This window comes from Aquarana catesbeiana, linkage group LG04, assembly GCF_042186555.1.
Source record: "Aquarana catesbeiana isolate 2022-GZ linkage group LG04, ASM4218655v1, whole genome shotgun sequence".
NCBI lineage: Eukaryota > Metazoa > Chordata > Amphibia > Anura > Ranidae > Aquarana > Aquarana catesbeiana.
Genome location: NC_133327.1, coordinates 172,084,542 through 172,105,164, shown reverse-complemented (window position 1 = coordinate 172,105,164; position 20,623 = coordinate 172,084,542). Strand labels below are relative to the sequence as shown.

General features: G+C 45.4%; 1 protein-coding gene and 1 pseudogene across 2 annotated transcripts in view; one reads left to right on the top strand and one right to left on the bottom strand.

Moving 5' to 3' along the window:
- Positions 1–20,623, bottom strand: part of SLC25A36 (solute carrier family 25 member 36) — a 106,378-nt gene that overhangs the window by 6,427 nt on the left and 79,328 nt on the right. For both annotated transcript variants that reach the window (XM_073625926.1, XM_073625927.1), the window contains exons 5-6: positions 6,343–6,409; positions 3,047–3,336 (exon numbers count right to left, since the gene is read on the bottom strand). In XM_073625926.1, the coding sequence (XP_073482027.1) occupies positions 3,047–3,336; positions 6,343–6,409 (357 nt within the window). The remainder of the gene's footprint in view (positions 1–3,046; positions 3,337–6,342; positions 6,410–20,623) is intronic.
- LOC141141678 (5S ribosomal RNA) lies at positions 11,709–11,827 on the top strand (annotated as a pseudogene).

The following is a 20,623-nucleotide window of genomic DNA, read 5'->3' as shown; positions in this document are numbered from 1 at the left end:
CTGGTGTGAGGGGGGGCTCCGCCGGGGACTCCTGGTGTGAGGGGGGGCTCCGCCGGGGACTCCTGGTGTGAGGGGGGGCTCCGCCGGGGACTCCTGGTGTGAGGGGGGGCTCCGCCGGGGACTCCTGGTGTGAGGGGGGGCTCCGCCGGGGACTCCTGGTGTGAGGGGGGGCTCCGCCGGGGACTCCTGGTGTGAGGGGGGGCTCCGCCGGGGACTCCTGGTGTGAGGGGGGGCTCCGCCGGGGACTCCTGGTGTGAGGGGGGGCTCCGCCGGGGACTCCTGGTGTGAGGGGGGGCTCCGCCGGGGACTCCTGGTGTGAGGGGGGGCTCCGCCGGGGACTCCTGGTGTGAGGGGGGGCTCCGCCGGGGACTCCTGGTGTGAGGGGGGGCTCCGCCGGGGACTCCTGGTGTGAGGGGGGGCTCCGCCGGGGACTCCTGGTGTGAGGGGGGGCTCCGCCGGGGACTCCTGGTGTGAGGGGGGGCTCCGCCGGGGACTCCTGGTGTGAGGGGGGGCTCCGCCGGGGACTCCTGGTGTGAGGGGGGGCTCCGCCGGGGACTCCTGGTGTGAGGGGGGGCTCCGCCGGGGACTCCTGGTGTGAGGGGGGGCTCCGCCGGGGACTCCTGGTGTGAGGGGGGGCTCCGCCGGGGACTCCTGGTGTGAGGGGGGGCTCCGCCGGGGACTCCTGGTGTGAGGGGGGGCTCCGCCGGGGACTCCTGGTGTGAGGGGGGGCTCCGCCGGGGACTCCTGGTGTGAGGGGGGGCTCCGCCGGGGACTCCTGGTGTGAGGGGGGGCTCCGCCGGGGACTCCTGGTGTGAGGGGGGGGCTCCGCCGGGGACTCCTGGTGTGAGGGGGGGGGCTCCGCCGGGGACTCCTGGTGTGAGGGGGGGGCTCCGCCGGGGACTCCTGGTGTGAGGGGGGGGCTCCGCCGGGGACTCCTGGTGTGAGGGGGGGGCTCCGCCGGGGACTCCTGGTGTGAGGGGGGGGCTCCGCCGGGGACTCCTGGTGTGAGGGGGGGGCTCCGCCGGGGACTCCTGGTGTGAGGGGGGGGCTCCGCCGGGGACTCCTGGTGTGAGGGGGGGGCTCCGCCGGGGACTCCTGGTGTGAGGGGGGGCTCCGCCGGGGACTCCTGGTGTGAGGGGGGGCTCCGCCGGGGACTCCTGGTGTGAGGGGGGGCTCCGCCGGGGACTCCTGGTGTGAGGGGGGGCTCCGCCGGGGACTCCTGGTGTGAGGGGGGGCTCCGCCGGGGACTCCTGATGTGAGGGGGGGCTCCGCCGGGGACTCCTGATGTGAGGGGGGGCTCCGCCGGGGACTCCTGATGTGAGGGGGGGCTCCGCCGGGGACTCCTGATGTGAGGGGGGGCTCCGCCGGGGACTCCTGATGTGAGGGGGGGCTCCGCCGGGGACTCCTGATGTGAGGGGGGGCTCCGCCGGGGACTCCTGATGTGAGGGGGGGCTCCGCCGGGGACTCCTGATGTGAGGGGGGGCTCCGCCGGGGACTCCTGATGTGAGGGGGGGCTCCGCCGGGGACTCCTGATGTGAGGGGGGGCTCCGCCGGGGACTCCTGATGTGAGGGGGGGCTCCGCCGGGGACTCCTGATGTGAGGGGGGGCTCCGCCGGGGACTCCTGATGTGAGGGGGGGCTCCGCCGGGGACTCCTGATGTGAGGGGGGGCTCCGCCGGGGACTCCTGATGTGAGGGGGGGCTCCGCCGGGGACTCCTGATGTGAGGGGGGGCTCCGCCGGGGACTCCTGATGTGAGGGGGGGCTCCGCCGGGGGCACCTGATGCAAGGACGGACTCTGCTCGGACATCTGAAGCAAGGACGGACGGCTGGTGGCAGGCGACGTGGCTGGTGACACGCTCAGGGATCCCACTGATTCTGCATTATGGTGAGTTGAATGATTTCATTTTATATTACAATATAATAATAGAAATAATGCGCTTCAATCATCCTGACACTATAACAACCATGGTGCCGGGATGATTGAAGCATTAACACCAGGTGTTTGGAGTATCTTTATCTGCTGATTGTTAAACTTTCTAGAATACACATATTTCTATTGTGTAGGATCTGGGGCTGCTGTCCCGTCATTTCCCTCTCTCTCCCCCTCTCTCCCCCTCTCCATCCCTCATTCATTTCAGACTCTAACCACACCCTCTAGAGCCACGCCCATTTAAGCCACGCCCACAATGTCACGTAAACCACGCCCATTTTTCGGCGCGGCGCGCTTCGCGTGCCGCACTTGTCTGTTTTTGCCAGGCCACGCCTGCTGACGAATGCCCCGCCCCCTAATTATTGGACAGCTCCGCCTACAGCCACAAAAGTGTCCCACATTTTTTTTTTACAATGTTGGCAACTATGCATTCATATGCTGTACAACTAGTTGCCTAGATAGCAATATCCCGAGGATTGTGGGACATTTCTTTTTGGCGTTTCATGGCTTGGCTGCTCTACTCTTTCATACTGCAGTATGTGTGGGTGGTGAGGGGCTTCACTGGGGTGAAAGAAAGGCCCCCAACACAGAATTATATTTAAAGTGAATAAGCTGTCTGACTCAGTGGCAAAGTTTCCTGGGTTGCATTGTGTAGTTCGTGGATTAATTTTGCTCACTGGTTATGACTGCAATCAGCCTCTACGGCTACTTTGACACAGAGGCGCTTTACAGCTGCTAAATCGCTAAAAATAGCGCCTCTCCTGTCACTCCAATGTGAAAGCGTGAGGGCTTTCACACTGGAGCGGTGAGCTGGTAGGATGCTAAAAAAAGTCCTGCAAGCAGCATCTTTAAGGCGCTTTAGGAGCGGTGCATACACCGCTTCTAAAGTGCCCCTGCCCATTGAAATCAATAGTCAGCGCCGCCGAAGCGACGGCAAAGCATTGCTGCAGCATCGCTTTTAACCCTTTTTTGGCCTCTAGCGGGGGTTAAAAGTGCCGCTAAAAATAGCATCGCTTTACTGCCGACGCCTCAGTGTGAAAGTGGCCTTAGTGACAATGTTTCAACAGACACAGCAGTCAGTAGTACAATTAAAAAATATATACAAACTTTACGTACCATGTGGGTATGCTATAGAGGTGGCACATGTCTTGGAAGTTGCTGCTGCCAACATAAGTCCAACAAAATCAGAAGCCTCTTTTGTAGACTCCTCCCCATCATCCATCGCTGTTGCAGTCTTATATTCCAGCAGTCTCCGTTTAATACTTTCATAAATAACAAAGTGGATAACAGTTTCAGAGATGCCGGCGTAGGAGGCAGACATGCCCCTGTAAAAACCTTTAAAGCCATCTGTGCTGTACACCTTGCGGATACATTCCAAAGCGCTCATTCGTCTTTCACCTCGGTTTCTGGAAATGGAAGAAAGATTTAAAGTGTGTGTCTCATTAAAGATCTGTTACAATAACTGCACAACATAAAAGTAAAACTACAGGACTACAGTAAGACTGCACTGATAATTCAAGTGAAGAACCCAGTGAAGACAGTATATTAACTAAGAAAAAAGTTGTTGGTGTGTATAGGTGATGCAACATACAGTGGGGGATGGAGATGAAGGGGTTAATGTACAGTGTGCAGGATAAGGGAGGTCAGATCAGAGAAAGGATAGGACATACAGTAGAGGGGTCAATGGGTTTTATTATGTTGACACTGTACTGTATTGCACTGGTGCTGGTTGGTGGTCAGGAGGCTCTTCTTCCTCTCAGAGACCGATTGATCTGAGAGAGGAAACTGTGCTTCCTAATCTCCAGCCAATTAATGCGACTTTTAAACAAAATAAAGTCATCCTGCGGCCACATTACTGATGGTATTGAATCCGTATTGCAGAGCACACCTGTCGGCACTATCTTGTAAGTTGCGCGTTATACATTAGCAGCATTAAACTCTAAACAGAACACTAGTAGCAGTCTGTTTTTTTTTTTTTTTTTTTTTTTTTTTTTTTTTTAAAACGTCCCTACGTACTCGAGGATCAATTATAAGAGAGTTTCACGTACCATCTAAAACTTTACCCCTGAAGGGGACAAGTGCATATGACCTTATTGTTCAGTCAGGGGTCATATTTTGAAGGCGAGCGGCTAGTAGTCACTATTAGTGGATGCACGTGTGGCACATTTGGCTTTCATTACATGGTAGAATGCAGCACTTCTGTTGCACAGTGGTGATTGCGTTTCTAATCATGGATTGAGTTTGATAGACATTATTCGATACACAGACAATTTGATATTTTCATACTGATCTTGTATCATTAGGAGGGTGCCCTGCATTATTTTTTTTAATTTAATAAGTGAGACATGGCTAACTGCCTTTAGTATCACTTTAACCACATCAGCCCCGGAAGGATTTTCCCCCTTAATGACCAGGCCATTTTGTGCGATACGGCACTGCGTCGCTTTAACTGACAATTGCACAGTCGTGCAACATTGTACCTAAACAAAAGGTGTCCCTACTTTCCCCACAAATAGAGCTTTCTTTTGGTGGTATTTGATCACCTCTGCGGTTTTTATTTTTTGCGCTATAAAAAAAAAAAAAAAAAAAAGAGCGACAATTTTGAAAAAAATAAATAAAACACACAAAAAAACCCCCAAAAACAAAGGTTAATTCAGCAGTTTAGGCCAATATATATTTTTCTACATATTTTTGTAGAAAATCGCAATAGGCGTATATTGTGTCTACAAACTATCCGATAGATTTAGGGATTTTTTTTTTTTTGTATTGTCTTTACTAGCAATAGCGGTGATCTGCGTTTTTTAGCGGGACTCCGACATTGCGGCGGACAAATCTGACCCCAAATGACACTTTTTGGGGACTAGTGACATTATTACATTGATCAGTGCTATAAAAATAAAAAAAATGCACTGATCAATGTAAAAATGACACTGGCAGTGAAGGGGTTATCACTAGGGGCCGATCAAGGGGTTAAGTGTGTTCCCTAGGTGTGTACTAACTGTAAGGGGGGGTGTGGCCTCACTCAGACTTGACAGATCACTGTTCCCGATCACTGGCAACAGAAGAAGATCTGACATGTCCCCTGTCAGAATAGGGATCCGTTTGTTTACACTGGCAGATCCCCGTTCTGCCTCTGTACTAGGCGATCGGGAGTCGCCAGCAGACAGAGTCCACCCGACTCACAGCCACGCTCATGTGCGTGAGCTGGTTGACAAGTGGTTAACAGCTACTTCAAAATTCTCTATGGAATCATCACTTCCACCCCTCAACCACTGGCAGATTGAACTGGAAGGACTATTGTCTTTATTCAACCTTACCAACTATGTAACTACAAACCAGGAACAAAAAGATTATATGTGCAACAGACACAATGGTTACTACCAATCAGAAAATTGGCACACACAGTACTGAATATTCTGAATTAATGGGAACTGTAACCGGATGCAATGATTTTCTGAACACAGCTTCTCTTTGGGCTTAATAAAATAGGTACATACTGGGCCACACATGAAACCAATACATTACAATGGCTAGGCTATATTAGCAGGTTTAGCTGCAAGTAAAATCTAATCATGCCTACCAGTGGCACAAAGACAAGAAAAATAAAAAATCTTTATGTGGTACTATATAGGGAGGTATCAACAGCATCTGTCAAGTTTTCTTTTCTTTTTTTTTTTTTTAGAAGGAAAAGGACTGCAGGGACAATCTAGTATACAAGAAAAAGGAATAACAATGTTAATGATGGAGCACTATTCCTCCCAGTGACACCAATGATGGAGCGCCATTTCTCCCACTGACACCAACAATGGAGCACTATTCCTTCCACTGACACGAACCATGGAGCACTATGCCTCCCGCTGACACCAATGATGGAGCACCATTACTTTACCAGTGATGGGACACTATTCCTCCCTAGATGGGGCCAACCATTACTCCCCCTAATATCAATGATGGAGAACTCTTTGCTCCCAATGACGCCAGGACATTTTCTTCTCCCACTGGCCAAAGTCTGACCCCCTAAACTTTGAAGGACAGTAAACTGGTCCTTTGTTTATAAAGTTTGGAGACCCCTGGTTTAGATTACAGACCCCAACCATAATGCCACCTGCTTCAGCTCCAACTGGACTATAAACACTGTCTGGCCCTGTGGAGGCAGGGGCAGTGGACAGCGGGTAGATTATGCATCTGAGCTCCATTTTGGACTTTTTTTTCTAAATCTCCACGTCTGCATCAGAAAGAAACATAGCAACAGGATCCCTAGACATTGTGGATAATTTAAAAAAATGTATCCACACTGAATGTTTGGTTGACTTTTAGGAACAACCACCTAAACACTGAACAACAGGAGAGAACTGAACTGTAGCACTTTGGTTATGAAGCTGCAAATCTATTTTGCCTAAAAACAATCTTACCTTGCATCTAACTGTAGTCGTGTTTTAATAAGCCAGATGGGATTAGTGGCCGTTATTGCAGTGAAACCTGAATAAAATAAAAACTTATTATATAGCATAAAAACAAGGTAGTAAGATAATGTATATGTCATGCTCTAGACTGCATAATAATTTTGCTATTTTTCAGGAAAATATATGGTACATATGAGGGTCACAATTTAGTAGGAATTAAATTTTGCTAATACAAAATTTTACTAATTCCCATTTCAAAACCCCACCACCCCTAGGTTATGGCACATGCTAATCATTATAGCTAACAAAATCAGGCTAAATGTATTATCTACTGAATTAACACAACATATAAGGGTTAGTTAAAGAATGTGAACTCAGAAGGTAATGCTCTAAACTCTATATGACATGGCATAAAAATGCTACTGCGGCTCTTAATTTTAATGCTATTTAAGGCACTAAAACAAAATGAAAAATCAAGAATACACTTATTCATACTAAAATGATCTGATGACAAGAGACCTTTAGGTTTTTAAAAAAAATCTAATCTAGATGTTTTAATTTCTAAAAGGAAAATATATTAAATGCAGATCAAGAATCTAAGAGGTCTAGTGAACATATTAAAAAAACATAAGAAAGTTTGTCCTACATCTGTTTACACAGCACTCATGCTTTGGCTGTCCAATACAGAATTAGGAAGAGGTACAACAGCATAAAAGATGGAACAGCAAATGGTTTGTATGTGGTTATTTTCCGAAATGGGGCTGGAAAAATGCAGGATGCCCAGTTCTTTAAAGAGTATGGTGTTTTACATGCAGTGTTTGGAGAGATGGAGAAAGAGATCAGACACTCAAACTGACAAAGCATTTAATCAGAATCCCATCTTTCAAATGTAAAAAAAACAAAACAAAAACAAAAACACAACAGCAACATGCACACACACATTTACACTTGTGCATGCATACAGAAAAGTATGTTGCAAGTCAGATGACTTGGCCCAGTAGGATGTTCTTGCTCATCAGGTTGGTTATTGTAACAGCAGTTTTTAGCATGAACCTGATCTCAAAATTGAAGGTTTTTTCTTACGTTATAGGGAACATCTAAAAATGTTAATCGTGCACAATTAGTACCCTAAAAATATATACCTCTTGTCCTTAATTCCTCCTGAAAAATAGCAGTGTGTTTTCTTTACATGTGAGGGAGGCACTTGGGTGTCTAAAGCCTTATAGCTTTATATCTGCAGCGTGAGAGCCAAGGTACTGCTGCCTCTGACTGCTAGTGTTTCGAAATTTGATGAGGTCACTACTGTGCTGCTCACCAATCTCTTTGCTGGAGGCTCCCACATGGGGAAGCAAAACACTGATTCTTCCAAGATGTCCACCTCTACAGGGAACCGGATCAAAAGTAGGGAGACAGCAAGCAATAATGGTGACTAGTCCTTTGTATTCTGCCTGTCTTTCTTATCGTACATTATGGGACACAGAGCCATAGTAGTTACTATGTGGGTTATAGGCCACCTTCAGGTGATGGACACTAGCACGCCCTAAGACAAAAAGTCCACTCCCTATATAACCCCTCCCACTACTGGGAGTACCTAAGTTTTTTCGCCAGTGTCTAAGGTGTTGGTCACAAGTAAAGATGTGCTGTGCTGAGTTCCTCTGGAGCAATCCTTGCTGGGGCTAGCCATGCAGCCAGATCCATTCAGAGTGTCTTTTTGGTCGAATTGAATGGTACCCGGGCCTCGTGTCCAAAGAAATGAGGTTTTGCCTGTAAACGCTTCTCTTTTTAGAGAGCTGGACCCCGGGATCCATTACTTTTGGTATTAAGGCCATAAAGTTTTACTGGTGGTGGTGCTATTACAGGTCCAGGATTGTGTGTTTCCCCGAGGATCCCCAGCTCCTGAAGGTTTGTTAACGGAATCCACTGTGAAGGGTGAAGATTGGGTCTGTTGGTTTTACCACAGAAAACCCTGCGGCAGGAAAGGCAAGTGGAGTTTTCTAAGAAATTTTTGAATTTTCTTATGAATGTCTCCTTTAATTTAGTAAATGTTGTCATTTCTATGTGTCACCACCGGGGGCTTTATTAAGCACATACCTTCTCACGGTTCCTCAGAGAGCTCACGTTGTGTCCGGAACAGCTTCCTTTCTTCCAGCCAGCAGCAGACCTCCGGTAAGTCTGGGGGGGGGGGTGTTTCTCTTCACCAGACACCCCCACCTGTGCCGTTTTCCCCCCCTCTTTATGAGTAAGAAACGCCAGGAGAAAAAAAAACAACCAAAAGAAAAAACGACCGGCACGCCGCCCTACTTGGCAGCTTCCAGGCTCCCTCCGCCATTTTCCCCCCTCACAAAAACGATCCCATAGGATCAGAGGCGCGCGGGAAAGCTCTTTAAGAAAAAAAGAGATGAGGGGGTGACGGAGGGGGGGGTGGGGCTTGTTGTTCTCCAACATCCAGCGTGGGAAAATGTGTTTTTTAAAAGCACCATGGTTACTGCTGCAAGCTGCGGAGGGACACAAGAGCATGAGGGGCAAGAAAGGTTTGGCGACACAAGCATTCATTTTTTTACACATTTACTGTTGCATCAGGCTGAGCATTAATAGAGGCGGCAGTGGCCGACTATTGCTCAAGCAATGGATGTAATTTCTTCTGGTAGTACCTCTGCTTTGTGCATCGGACTATGTTCAGAAGGGGGGGTTGAAACACCTCCAAAAAAGGAGCTAAAAGGGTCTCCCATCAAGCTCTGGAAAGCCTACTCTACAAATGGCATCTCCCCTGAGAGGGGGTGGCTGGTCAGAGTGAGCATCAGGGCCATGAAATGTTTGCAACTGTTTTCAACACTGCAGCCCCTGTTCATTTTACTCTTTCCTCAGCCACGGTAGGGTTTAAAATAATAAAGTTTAGTGACTTTAATCGCATCCCAGTGTGGTCAAGATGCCACAGGTTCCCTTCCATTTTCCTAGAACCCTCAGATTTAGGAACTAGGGGCAGGAGAAGACAAATTCCCTCAGGGAACTGTGGTGAGGCTGAGGACTCCTCTTCTGAGGTGTCAAATGCGGGAGAGTCAGCTTTCATAATCTGTAAGATTGATAGTACAAATTCTTGTTGATCGGCTCCACATTTATGTACCCTTAATTTAGTGTTTGGGTTCGCTAAAACCTCCTCAAGCTGTGCATGCTTTTTCCTGTCCATTCTTTGTTGGAAAAGTTTTTTGTATCTGGAGGATCACCCAGATAAGTATTATTTTCCCTCCTAAAAAGTTTACACACTTTATCCTATGGTGGAGGAAATTCACTAAGTAGGGTATATACCAGCAGTTAATGCTACTATATCCTTTGTGAGCAAGTTTGACTTGTCCGGCAGACAATACTCAAATACTTAGGGATTCAATGGATAAAAGGTTGGAATTCCTATTAAAAAAAACAAAAACTTTTTTTTCTTGCAGGTTGAGTGTCTCAGCCAGCTCTGACAGTAATTGGTTATTCGTTGAGAAACCAGTTTAAACAGGTGTTCAAGATCACCCTGCTCAGCAGGTCCAGAAGGCAGCTTTATGTTTGCAATAGTTGCTATGACAGATTCTATCCTTTGGGCCTTGCGCCCTTCGCTAAGCATCACGCAAGAAGCTCCTGGCTAGTTTAGCCTCCTTATGAGGTGGTGCCCCTGCTTGCTTAATAAGGAATTCTGCAGTTCTCAGGGATCTGGCAGAAGGAGTGTATAGACGAATGGGGGACATCCTCAATAGCTCCAACGTACAAACTGGAGTTCCAAGAGTTTGTCTCCTCATTTTTTTTTTCTCAGATCAAATGTTACTAAGGATCCAGAAAAAAACAAATCTCTCTCTCAAGCATTGGACCATCTTTTGGCAAAGAGTGCTCATGGTGGCCCCTCATTTAACCTCCCTGGCGGTATGATTATTTCGGATTTTAGTTGCTGAAAGCGGTACAATTATTTTGCATGGAAATTTGGCGTTTTATATTGTAGGCCTGTAATTCTTAACAATAACACGCTTATATCTGTCCACCAAGAGTCTAGTAGATATCCCGGGTATGATGAAGTTTGAAACACAAAATCATAAATTATAATATAATAAATAAATATAAATAATTAAAAAAAATATAATAATAAAATAAATTTCCCCACGATTCACTATCGCTCAATTCTGCAAGTGTTCTAATTTACTATCGCTGTTTTCTAGCTGATCTAAAGCCACTTTTGACATAAAGGGACACTTTTTGGTTGCTATGGACAATCTCCAGTTTCCAGGCAGAAAGAACAGTATATATAATATAAACCTGCATGCAGGGCATGGGCCAAAGCACTGGGGACAAAAGGGATGTGAAATAATTTCACACAGTACTGTAATCTGTAAGATTACAGTACTGTATGTGTTATGATTTGTAAATTTTTTTGAATTTGCCGCCAGGCTCCGCCCCGTGCGTTGCGCCGCTCGCAGGGAACGGAGCCTGGCACGGAGAGGCTTCGGAGGAGACAGAGCCCACGGACACTGCGGGGGACATCGCGGGATCCTGGGGACAAGGTAACGCCGCACCAGGATCCTGCAATGTAATCCCGAGTGTGGCTCGGGATTACCGCTAATGGGACTGAAATTTAACCCCGAACCACACTCGGGATTACTGTCAGGGAGGCTATGAGCAGAGGTTGGGGATTTTGGTTAAATCCAAACGGAAATTCTGGATCTCAAAAGATCTAAAACTCAATTCCTGAATATAATCTCTTTTTCTGCATGATAATCCAACCTGTTATCTCCATCCTACAAGGAGGAGAACTTCTGGCATCAATCAACGTCAAAGATGCATATCTCTATATGCCTATTTCCTCGCTCACTAGTAATATCTACTTTCAACATGAAAAAAATCTTCATTTTCAGTATGTAGCTCTGTTTTCCGGTCTAGCTGCTGCACCTCAAGTACACATAGCAAAGGTTCTGGCTCCTCTTCTAGCCAGATTGAGGGCCCAAGGTATAAATTATGGTTTACCTAGTCGATCTGTTTTTGATAGACAGTCGGTAGCCTGCTTAGACCACATTCGACTACCTGGAATATCTAGGTCAGATTCTCAACCTAGGAGAAATTTTCTTTAAAACTATGAAGAAAAACACTTGGGTCTGATCATAGGTACACCAGAAAAAAAAAAAAAGTACGTACCCCAGGCAAAGAGCAGCACCATAAAGGAACTGATTTAGGTAGTCGAAGCAAGATGATTTTCTCCTATTCAACTTTGCATGAGGTTGTTGGTAAAGATGGCGGCTTCATTCAAGGGCGTTTCTTATGCTCGGTCTCATTCTAGACTGCTGCAAAACAGTATCCTATCGGCTTGAAACAAAGGGTTCAAGCTCTACATTCCCAATGTGTCTGACTCCGAAGCCTATGGCCACATCACCCTGATAGCACCCAATCTCATCTGATCTTGGAGGTTAAGCAGGGTCGGGCCTGGTTAGAACCCGGATGAAAGACCACCTGGAAATACCAGGTACTGTGGGCTGGGTGCGCAGGAGCCTCAGTTTATGGTTAACATGCAAAAATCTGAAAAGGGTAAAATCCTTCCTTCAGTTACCTGGGAAATAGTAAATTGGTCTTGCCCATTAACATTTTAGAAATTCAGGCAGAACACTCGGTCCTGAGGGCCTGAACGTTCAGTTTAAGGTATTGTCCTGCCAGGATTCAATCCGTCTATGCCACAGCAATGGCCTATATCAATGACCAAGGGGGCACAAGAATTTGTGCGGCCCAAAGAAAGGTGAATCTTATCCCATCTTGGGCAGAAAACAATGTACTTTGCCTATCGGCAGTCTTCATTCTAGGAATAGAAAATTAGCAGGTGGACTACTTGAGTTGCCAGCAGTTGTTCCCGGGAGAATGGTTCCTTCACCCTGATATTTTCCTGTCAATATGTCAAGGATGGGGGACCCCAGACATAGATCTGTTTGCGTCCAGGTTCAACAAAGAAATCAACAACTTTGTGTCAAGAACAAAGGACCCGCTAGCATGCGGAACAGATACCTTGCTATTCCCATGGAATCGGTTCTCACAGATTTCTGCATTCCCTCCTATTCTGCCTGCGTCCACGACTTCTTCACAGGGAAAGGAAGTAGTTGATTCCTGTAACCCCCAGCGCGGTCCAGGAAATCTTGGTATGCAGAGATGGTAGAGATGGCAGTACGTGACCCATGTGCCCTACCTTCAAGGCTAGACCTTCTCTCACAAGGTCCGGAGTTCCATCCTACTTTACAAATGCTAAATTTAATGGTTTGGCTATTGACGCTCACACTCTGAAGAAGCGTGGGCCGTCAGGTTCGGTAGTTTTCTGCCTTGGTTAATGCAGACCTGGCCTCCATGGTTATATATTATGGAGTCTGGGAAACATATGTCTCCTGGTGTGAAACCAGGAGCCGCACCCCAGGAAATAAGTGAAGGTAGAGTCCTTGTTTTTTCTGCAGATGGGGTGAGAAATAAAGCTTGCCTTGAGTGCTAAGGACAGGTCTCGGCCTTATCGGTATTATTTCAACAACCACTTGCTTTGCATTCTTTGGTTCATAACTTTATTCAGGGGGTAACACGGCTTAATCTCCGGTTAAGTAACCCCTGAACCCTTGGGACTTGAATTTAGTTTTGTCGGCATTACAAAACAGCCTTTTTTGGGCTGATACGACATTCCCTTGGTCTTTTTTTGACAAGGAAACAATTTTTTCTGGTAACCATATCTGCTGCAAGAAGGGTATCAGTATTGGCTGCTCTTTCTTGTAAAGAGCCCTATTTTTATTGTTCACAGGGATAAGGTAGTATTGCGTCCTCATCCTAACTTTTTAACCAAAAGGTAGTATCAGGTTTTTATCTAAGCCAGGATATTGTTCTACCTTCATTTTTCCAGAACCCTGTTCTTTGGAAGAAAAATCACTACATTTTCTTGATGTGGTGAGAGCAGTCAATGTCTACTTAAAGGCGATTGCTCAGATTCGGAAAATGGATGTTTTTGTTCAAATGCCTGAAGGTCGTAAAAGAGGACAGGCAGTATGAAATCTTCATAAACAGTTTCAACAAGAAATCGTTCAAGCTTATGGTTTAAAGAGCAAGATTCCTCCTTTTCATATTAAAGTGCACTTCACCAGGGCTGTTAGTACTTCCTGGGCAGTGCATCACCAAGCCTCCATGGCTCAGATCTGCAAGGCCGCAACTTGGTCTTCGGTCCATACATTTACCAGATTCTAACAAGTAGATGTAAAAGGTCATGAGGATATCGCCTTTGGGCGCAGTGTACTGCAGGTGCAGTATAAGTCCTCTAGTCTCTTAGTGCCCTACTTTTGTTGTGTCTCCCTCCCTTCAGTTGGCATTGCTATGGGACATCCCACATAGTAACTACTATGGCTCTGTGTCCTGTGATGTATGATAAGAAAATAGGATTTTTAAAACAGCTTACCTGTAAAACCCTTTTCTTTGAAGTACATCATGGGACACAGAGGTCCCTCCTTTCTTTTGGCATACACGTGTATTGCTTTGCTACAAAACTGAGGTACTCCCAGTAGTGGGAGGGGTTTTATAGGGAGTGGACTTTTTGTCTTAGGGTGTGCCAGTGTCCATCACCTGAAGGTGGCCTATAACCCACATAGTAACTACTATGGCTCTGTGTCCCGTGATGTACAAAAGAAAAAGGATTTTACAGGTAAGCCGTTTTAAAAATCCTATTTTTCTGGGCACAGCTTTCATAAGTTCAGTTCATCATTGGGCCTCAGACACTGGATGTTGTGCTAACTTTCCAAGACTCATTTCCTCCTGGCAGCATAGCTTTGACAGAAAAATAGGCTTGTCACTTGTAAACGCGTGTAACGTGTTTAGACACGTCAAGCGATTGGGCATTCATTTCATTGGCCAGGATAATAATTTATTCTGGCCACTAAATTGAATGCTCAAGCGCTTAACGCACCTAGGCACATTTACACATGTTTAGGAACATCAAGCATTTAATGATAAATGATACCCTGCTGCTCCTAGACGCGCTGGCGGTGTTTCTTTCTCTGCCTTTAGTGGTTGGGAAAAAAACAAAAATACAAAACACAAAATCCCCCAAAATTTTTGGCCTTTTTTCATTTTTTTTTTTTTTTAGCAAACCATGAAAAAAAAACAGTGGTGATTAAATACCACCAAAAGAAAGCTGTCAAAAAAAAAAAAAAAAAAAGAAAAAGAAAAAAAAAAAAAAAAAGTTTGGGTACAGCGTTACATGACCGCGCAATTGTCAAAGTGCGACTGCACTGAAAGCTGAAAAGTGGCCCGGGCAGGAAGGGGGTAAAAGTGCCCAGTAGCCAAGTAGTTAAAGATGGTATCTGAAGAACCAAAAGAAACGCTTGCCCAAAATCAACCAGATTACTTAAGGGGAGAAACGAAAAGACTGACTGTTGCTGTGAAACAAACTGAAACCACTAACTTTTCAGGAGCTACACTAGGGTCCACAGTGTGCAGTATGGCCTAGAAAACTATCATGAATTAACTTTCATTAGTTTAATTTCACAATACACAATACTTAGGTAAGGATAATCTATGCCAGTCAGAGCACAGTTTAATATTATTAAATAGTCTACAGAAAACATTTACATCTTCAGCCTAAGGCCTTGTTAATACAGGGCGATTATACCCATGTCCCATGCAGGGCCGTGTTTTACCGGCTTGGGGATGCACAAGTGTTGCCTGCATCCCTGTGCTGGCAGTTCCATATTTTTGGATTGGGACACAGCTGCTGCTTCCAAATATGACGTCCATACAGGTGCATACTGGGGGCTGTGTCCGTGCAGTTGCTGCGTCCCAAATGACAGCTATAGGACTGCCGGCATGGGGATGCAAGCAACATCTGTGCATCCCTGTGCTGGTAAACACAGCCCTGCTCAGATGTAATCGCCTCAAATTAAGACCCAACAGGATACAATAATAAAAAAACACCTTTGAGGAAAAGCACTTTAATACAACTGCTGAATAAATGGATACAATTGAGAGGTTTACGCACAGCATATTCTCACCATGTTTGCTTTGCTGTGTTGTCCGATTTCATTCAAAATGTGAGTGTTGCACAATGACTTTGTTCTGTAGTGCTAGGCAGAGATTGTATGTTTGTGGACTTGGCTTGGCTTCCAGCAGGCTTGTGCTCAGAACACACAAACATTATCTCAATAGCATCCCAAGTTGGCAGACTGAATGACAGGGACAATGTGCCTGACCTATTTTGAGGAAACCTGTCAGCCAGATGTAGATAGATGGCAAACATTTTTAAATCTACACTGTATTCCTTGTATTCAGACCACCTTCACTTTTTTTCGTTTCAGAAGATCCTTCACATTTTTCAATTTTACGTTGCAGCCTCATACTACATTTGTTTAAATGTATTATTTTTCTCATTAATTTACACTCAGTACCCCATAATAACAAAGTGAAAACTTAAAAAGGAGGTCCAGGTTGCCTCAGAAAAATTAAAAAAGTCAGCAGCTACAAATACTGTGGACTTTTAATATTAGGACACTGACCTGTCCAGGGATCCTGCAGTGTCTTCACCCCAGTCGATCTTTCAATTAGCTCTCAGGTGCTGCCATTGCTTGTAAGGGAAGCCCTGCGGCTTCACAGCCGGTGTTCCATCAAGAAGTGCCCGGGACAAATGGCGCATGCGCTGTACGGAACAGCACAACAGCTGAGTTTACGATCAGCTATTGTGTCGGCAAGACAGCGCCTGTGCACAATAGCCGATTGAAGAAATTTTTCTGCCAGATTGTGCTCGCGCTGGCAAGGCGTGTTCATGTCGGTGAGGGGTGTATTATTCAATTATGGGCAGTGCTGGAAAACACGGGCACTATCCGACAGAACACCGGTTCCCCACTACGCATGCGCAAAATGCACCATGCTTTGTAAATGGCCCGGGGGTTTGGGGGGGTGGGGAGTTGAGGCTCTGAACTTCTGGGTGATCTCGCGCGGAAGTGGGACCAGGTACCGCTCTCTCTCCTCGAGTCTTTTTGGGTGTGATGCAACCAGCTTCACACACCTGGATTGGGGAATTTTCTGCCATTCTCCTTTGCAAATCCTCTCAAACTAAGTCACATTGGATAGGGATGATCGGTGGACAGACATTTTCAGGTCTCTCCAGAGATGTTCAAGTCAGGGCCACTCTAGGACATTCACAAAGTTGTCTCTAAGCCACTCGTTTTGGCTTGTTGACTTGTTTTGGCTGTGTGCTTAGGATCGTTGTCATGTTGGAAGGTGAACCTTCGGCTCAGTCTGACGTCCTAAGCTGTGGAACAAGTTTTTATTGAGGATATCTGATATGCTCCATTCAGCTTTACCTCAACCCTGACCAGTCTCCCAGTTCCTGCTGCTCAAAAACACCCCAGCATGATGCTGCCAGCACCATGCTTCACTGTTAGGATGGTATTGGGAAGGTAATGAGTGGTGCCCGATTTCCTCCAGACATAACGTTTAGAATTGAGGCTAAACAGTTCAGCCTTGGCTTAATCAGAACAGAAATAAAAAGTAGTATAGGGCGCACAGGACTAGCGTAGTCCAAATGATGTCTCTATTAGGGGTCGGCAGTCCAAAAATGAACGGGAGAAATGTTGGTTGAAAGGGATGAAAGGATGGTAATCTTCAGCAGAAAGGGCTGCAACTTTAAAAGACTTGAAGCAGGGTCTAAAATGACATAAAAACAAACAAAGGCGCCTCTAAGTGCAGAAGATAAACAATTTTAATACCCCAACTGGGTTAAAAACACTTACAAAATAGAAGTAGAAAACAGGCACATCGTGGTTAAGGCTGCATTGGAAGGGGTCACGATCAGAGGAAGCCTTCAGGAGGATGGATGTAGTCACTGTCAGCAGTGGTGTAAAACACAGGGAACAGCTGTGAAGCCGGCCCTCACACGCTGACGACGCCGGCTTCACAGCTGTTCCCTGTGTGTTTTTAACCCAGTTGGGGTATTAAAATTGTTTATCTTCTGCACTTAGAGGCGCCTTTGTTTGTTTTTAATCAGAACAGAGAATCTTCCTTCCTCAGTCAGAGTTATTCATGTACTTTGTTTGCAAACTCCAAGCAGGCTTTCATGTGTTTTTCACTGAGGAGAGGCTTCAGTCTAGCCATTCTGCCATAAAGCCAATGGAGCGCTGCAGTGATGGGTGTCCTTTTGGAACCTTGTCCAATCTCCACACAGCATTTCTGGAGCTGCGTCAGAGTGACTATCAGGTTCTTGGTCACCTCTTTTACAAAGGCCCTTCTCCCCAGATTGCTCAGTTTGGCTGGGTGACTAGCTCTTAAGCCCTGGTTGTGCCAAACTTCTTCCATTTGAGAATTATGGAGGCCACCGTGCAGCAGAAATTTTGTTGTGGCCTTCCCCAGTTCTGTGCCCTGCAATAATCCTGTCTGAGCTCTGCAGGCAGTTCCTTTGACCTCATGGCTTTTGCTCTGATACAGTATGCATTGTCATGGCGGCACAGTGGTGTAGTGGATAGCACTTTCGCCTAGCAGTAAGAAGGGTCGCTGGTTCGAATCCCAACCACAACACTACCTGCCTGGAGTTTGCATGTTCTCCCTGTGCCTGCGTGGGTTTCCTCCGGGTACTCCGGTTTCCTCCCACACTCCAAAGACATGCTGATAGGTTAATTGGATCCTGTCTAAATTGTCCCTAGTATGTATGAATGTGAGTTAGGGACCTTAGATTGTAAGCTCCTTGAGGGTAGGGACTGATGTAAATGTACAATGTATATGTAAAGCGCTGCGTAAATTGACGGCACTATATAAGTAACTGAAATAAATAAATAAAATCTGAGGCCTTTTATGGAGAGGAGTGTGCCTTTCCTAATCATGTCCAATTTATATAATTTACCACAGGTGAGCTCCAGTCAAGGTGTAGAAACATCTCAGCAATAATCAAGAGTAATGGGCAGCACTTGAGCTAAATTTCAAGTGTTGTCGCAAAGGGTCTGAATACTTGTGCCAATATGATATTTCAGTTTTTCCTTTTTCATACATTTCTAAAATTCTGTTTTCAATTTGTCATTATGGGGTAATGAGTGTAGATTAAAGAGGAAAAAAAAACCTTTTGAATGAGTCAAACACCCAATTTGGAAAATATTTTCCACATCCTCACATGGGCACAAGACATGAAGCTTGAGAAATTAGCGATAAAAGAAAAAAAAATTAAATGAAGAAAAAGAAAGTCGGGCCAGGTAAAATCATAAAAGTGAGGGAAAGTGAAGCCAAATAATGGACACTTTCATGAATGCAGCCAGTGGTGAAGTACACCCTACTATACAGACAAACTAGTGACATGCTATGTATAGATTAAGTGTGTACACATTCACGCACACATACACAACTCAAAGTCCACATATCTGCAGAGGGTTTGTAGAAAAAAAAAAAAAAATCTGTTTCTCCTAAACACAGCAGAGTACAGCACACCAATCCTGGTTTGTTCCCCATAAAAAAAAAAAAAAAAAAAATTACAATTCCAATGTGCGGTTCTTACGCTTTTGGCTGCAGAGAGAAGCCGGGTCAAGTACTCACGAGGTTTAACTTAGTCCATATTTCAGCAGGACGAGACCTGCAGGAGGCGAGCATGAGATGACACAATCTCGCGCCTTTCACAGTGGAAATGTACAGTAAATGCCTAAAATAGACACAGGCTTTTCTGTATCGTAACAACAAGCAGTGGTCCACAACATTGCGTACCAATGAAACCCACGGAAAGGATTTCACAAAATAAAATGTAATACTTACAGATGAAAAACAAGTTACTGCACATTGCTAAAAATAACAAAATAGATTTAAAAATATAAAGAAATGTATACTCAAAATAAGTGGGATTACATAAATACCATAATTAAAAAAAAAAAAATACAAACATATGAACTAATAAAGTGTTAAAAAAAAAAAAAAAAAGAAAAAAAAAAAAAGAGAAAACATCTCGTAGCATTCTTTGTGAATACTTTGCACTGTATATTTTTAAGAAACATGCTAAAACATTTGTAGACTTTAATATATAAAAATTAACAAAAAACAAAAAAAAACAAACAAAAAACTAGACAATAAATTATACTTACCAAATGCAAACATTAAGTTTTAGTCTACTGAATGTACGCATTGCCACTAAAACAGAAGCCATGTCAATTCTTGTATGTTATTGCAAGACACAAAATGTTTCCAGGATAATGAAAAATTTCACAGCCGTTACTGACCACTCCATGCATTACCCTCCTCCCTTATTCCTATATAATTAGAACCAGCACCTAAATAAAGGTCCCACTGCTGTGTACAATTTCCTTGCAAGACTGTGGTCTTACAGAATGATGTAACAGCACACAGAGCTCCATCCAATTGAAGTTCTTGAGCTACAATATCAAGTTTTACCCAAAAGGTTCTCTATCCTGGGAATGTGAAGTTGATGCATTTGTAGTACTCCACAGTATTATTACACAGATAGGTAAGAAGCGGTTGTGAAACTGCCTATTAAACTCTGGACAATCCTGAACAAACTACCAGCCTACAAGGTTTGGCATCATGACCAACTTGGAAACATAGTAGGAGGCCTGCACTTTCATAGCGGATCCTGTGCTTGTACAGTTCTACATATTCACACTTGCGTTCAATTTTAGCAATGGGGTTAGGTTAGGTACTGATAACCCTATGGAGTTGATTTACTAAAATTGGAGAGTGCAAAATCTGGTGAAGATGTGGATGGTAGCCAAATCAGCTTAAAAAAAAAAAAAAAAAAAAAAAAAGACCATGGAAGCCGATTTTGCTTTTAGGCCGGGTTCACACTAGTGCAACAAACGCTCCGGCATTGGGAGCTCATGTCACATGATGTGTGAAAATCAATGTTTCCCTATGGGAGCCATCCTAACTGGTCCGACACAAGTCGGTCCGACTTTGAAAATGCTCCCTGTACTACTTTTGTCCGACTTTAATCCTACTTCAGCCCATTAACTATCATTGAAGTCGGATCAAAGTCAGATCGCCGTCTTGCATGATCCGACTTTGGCATGTGACTTGTGCTCAGATGATCTTGAGGCGGAACTACGCACCAAATTTTAAATAAAAAAACGGCATGGGTTCCCCCTTCAAGAGCATACCAGGCCCTTGGGTCTGGTATGGATTTCAAGGGGAACTCCCTACGCTGAAAAAAACGACGTTGGGGTCACCCCAAAACCCTACCAGATCCTTATCCGAGCATGCAGCCCGGCCGGTCAGGAAAGGGGGTGGGGATGAGCACCCCCCCACCGAACCGTACCAGGCCAACATGGGGGGGTGCTTTGGGGCAGGG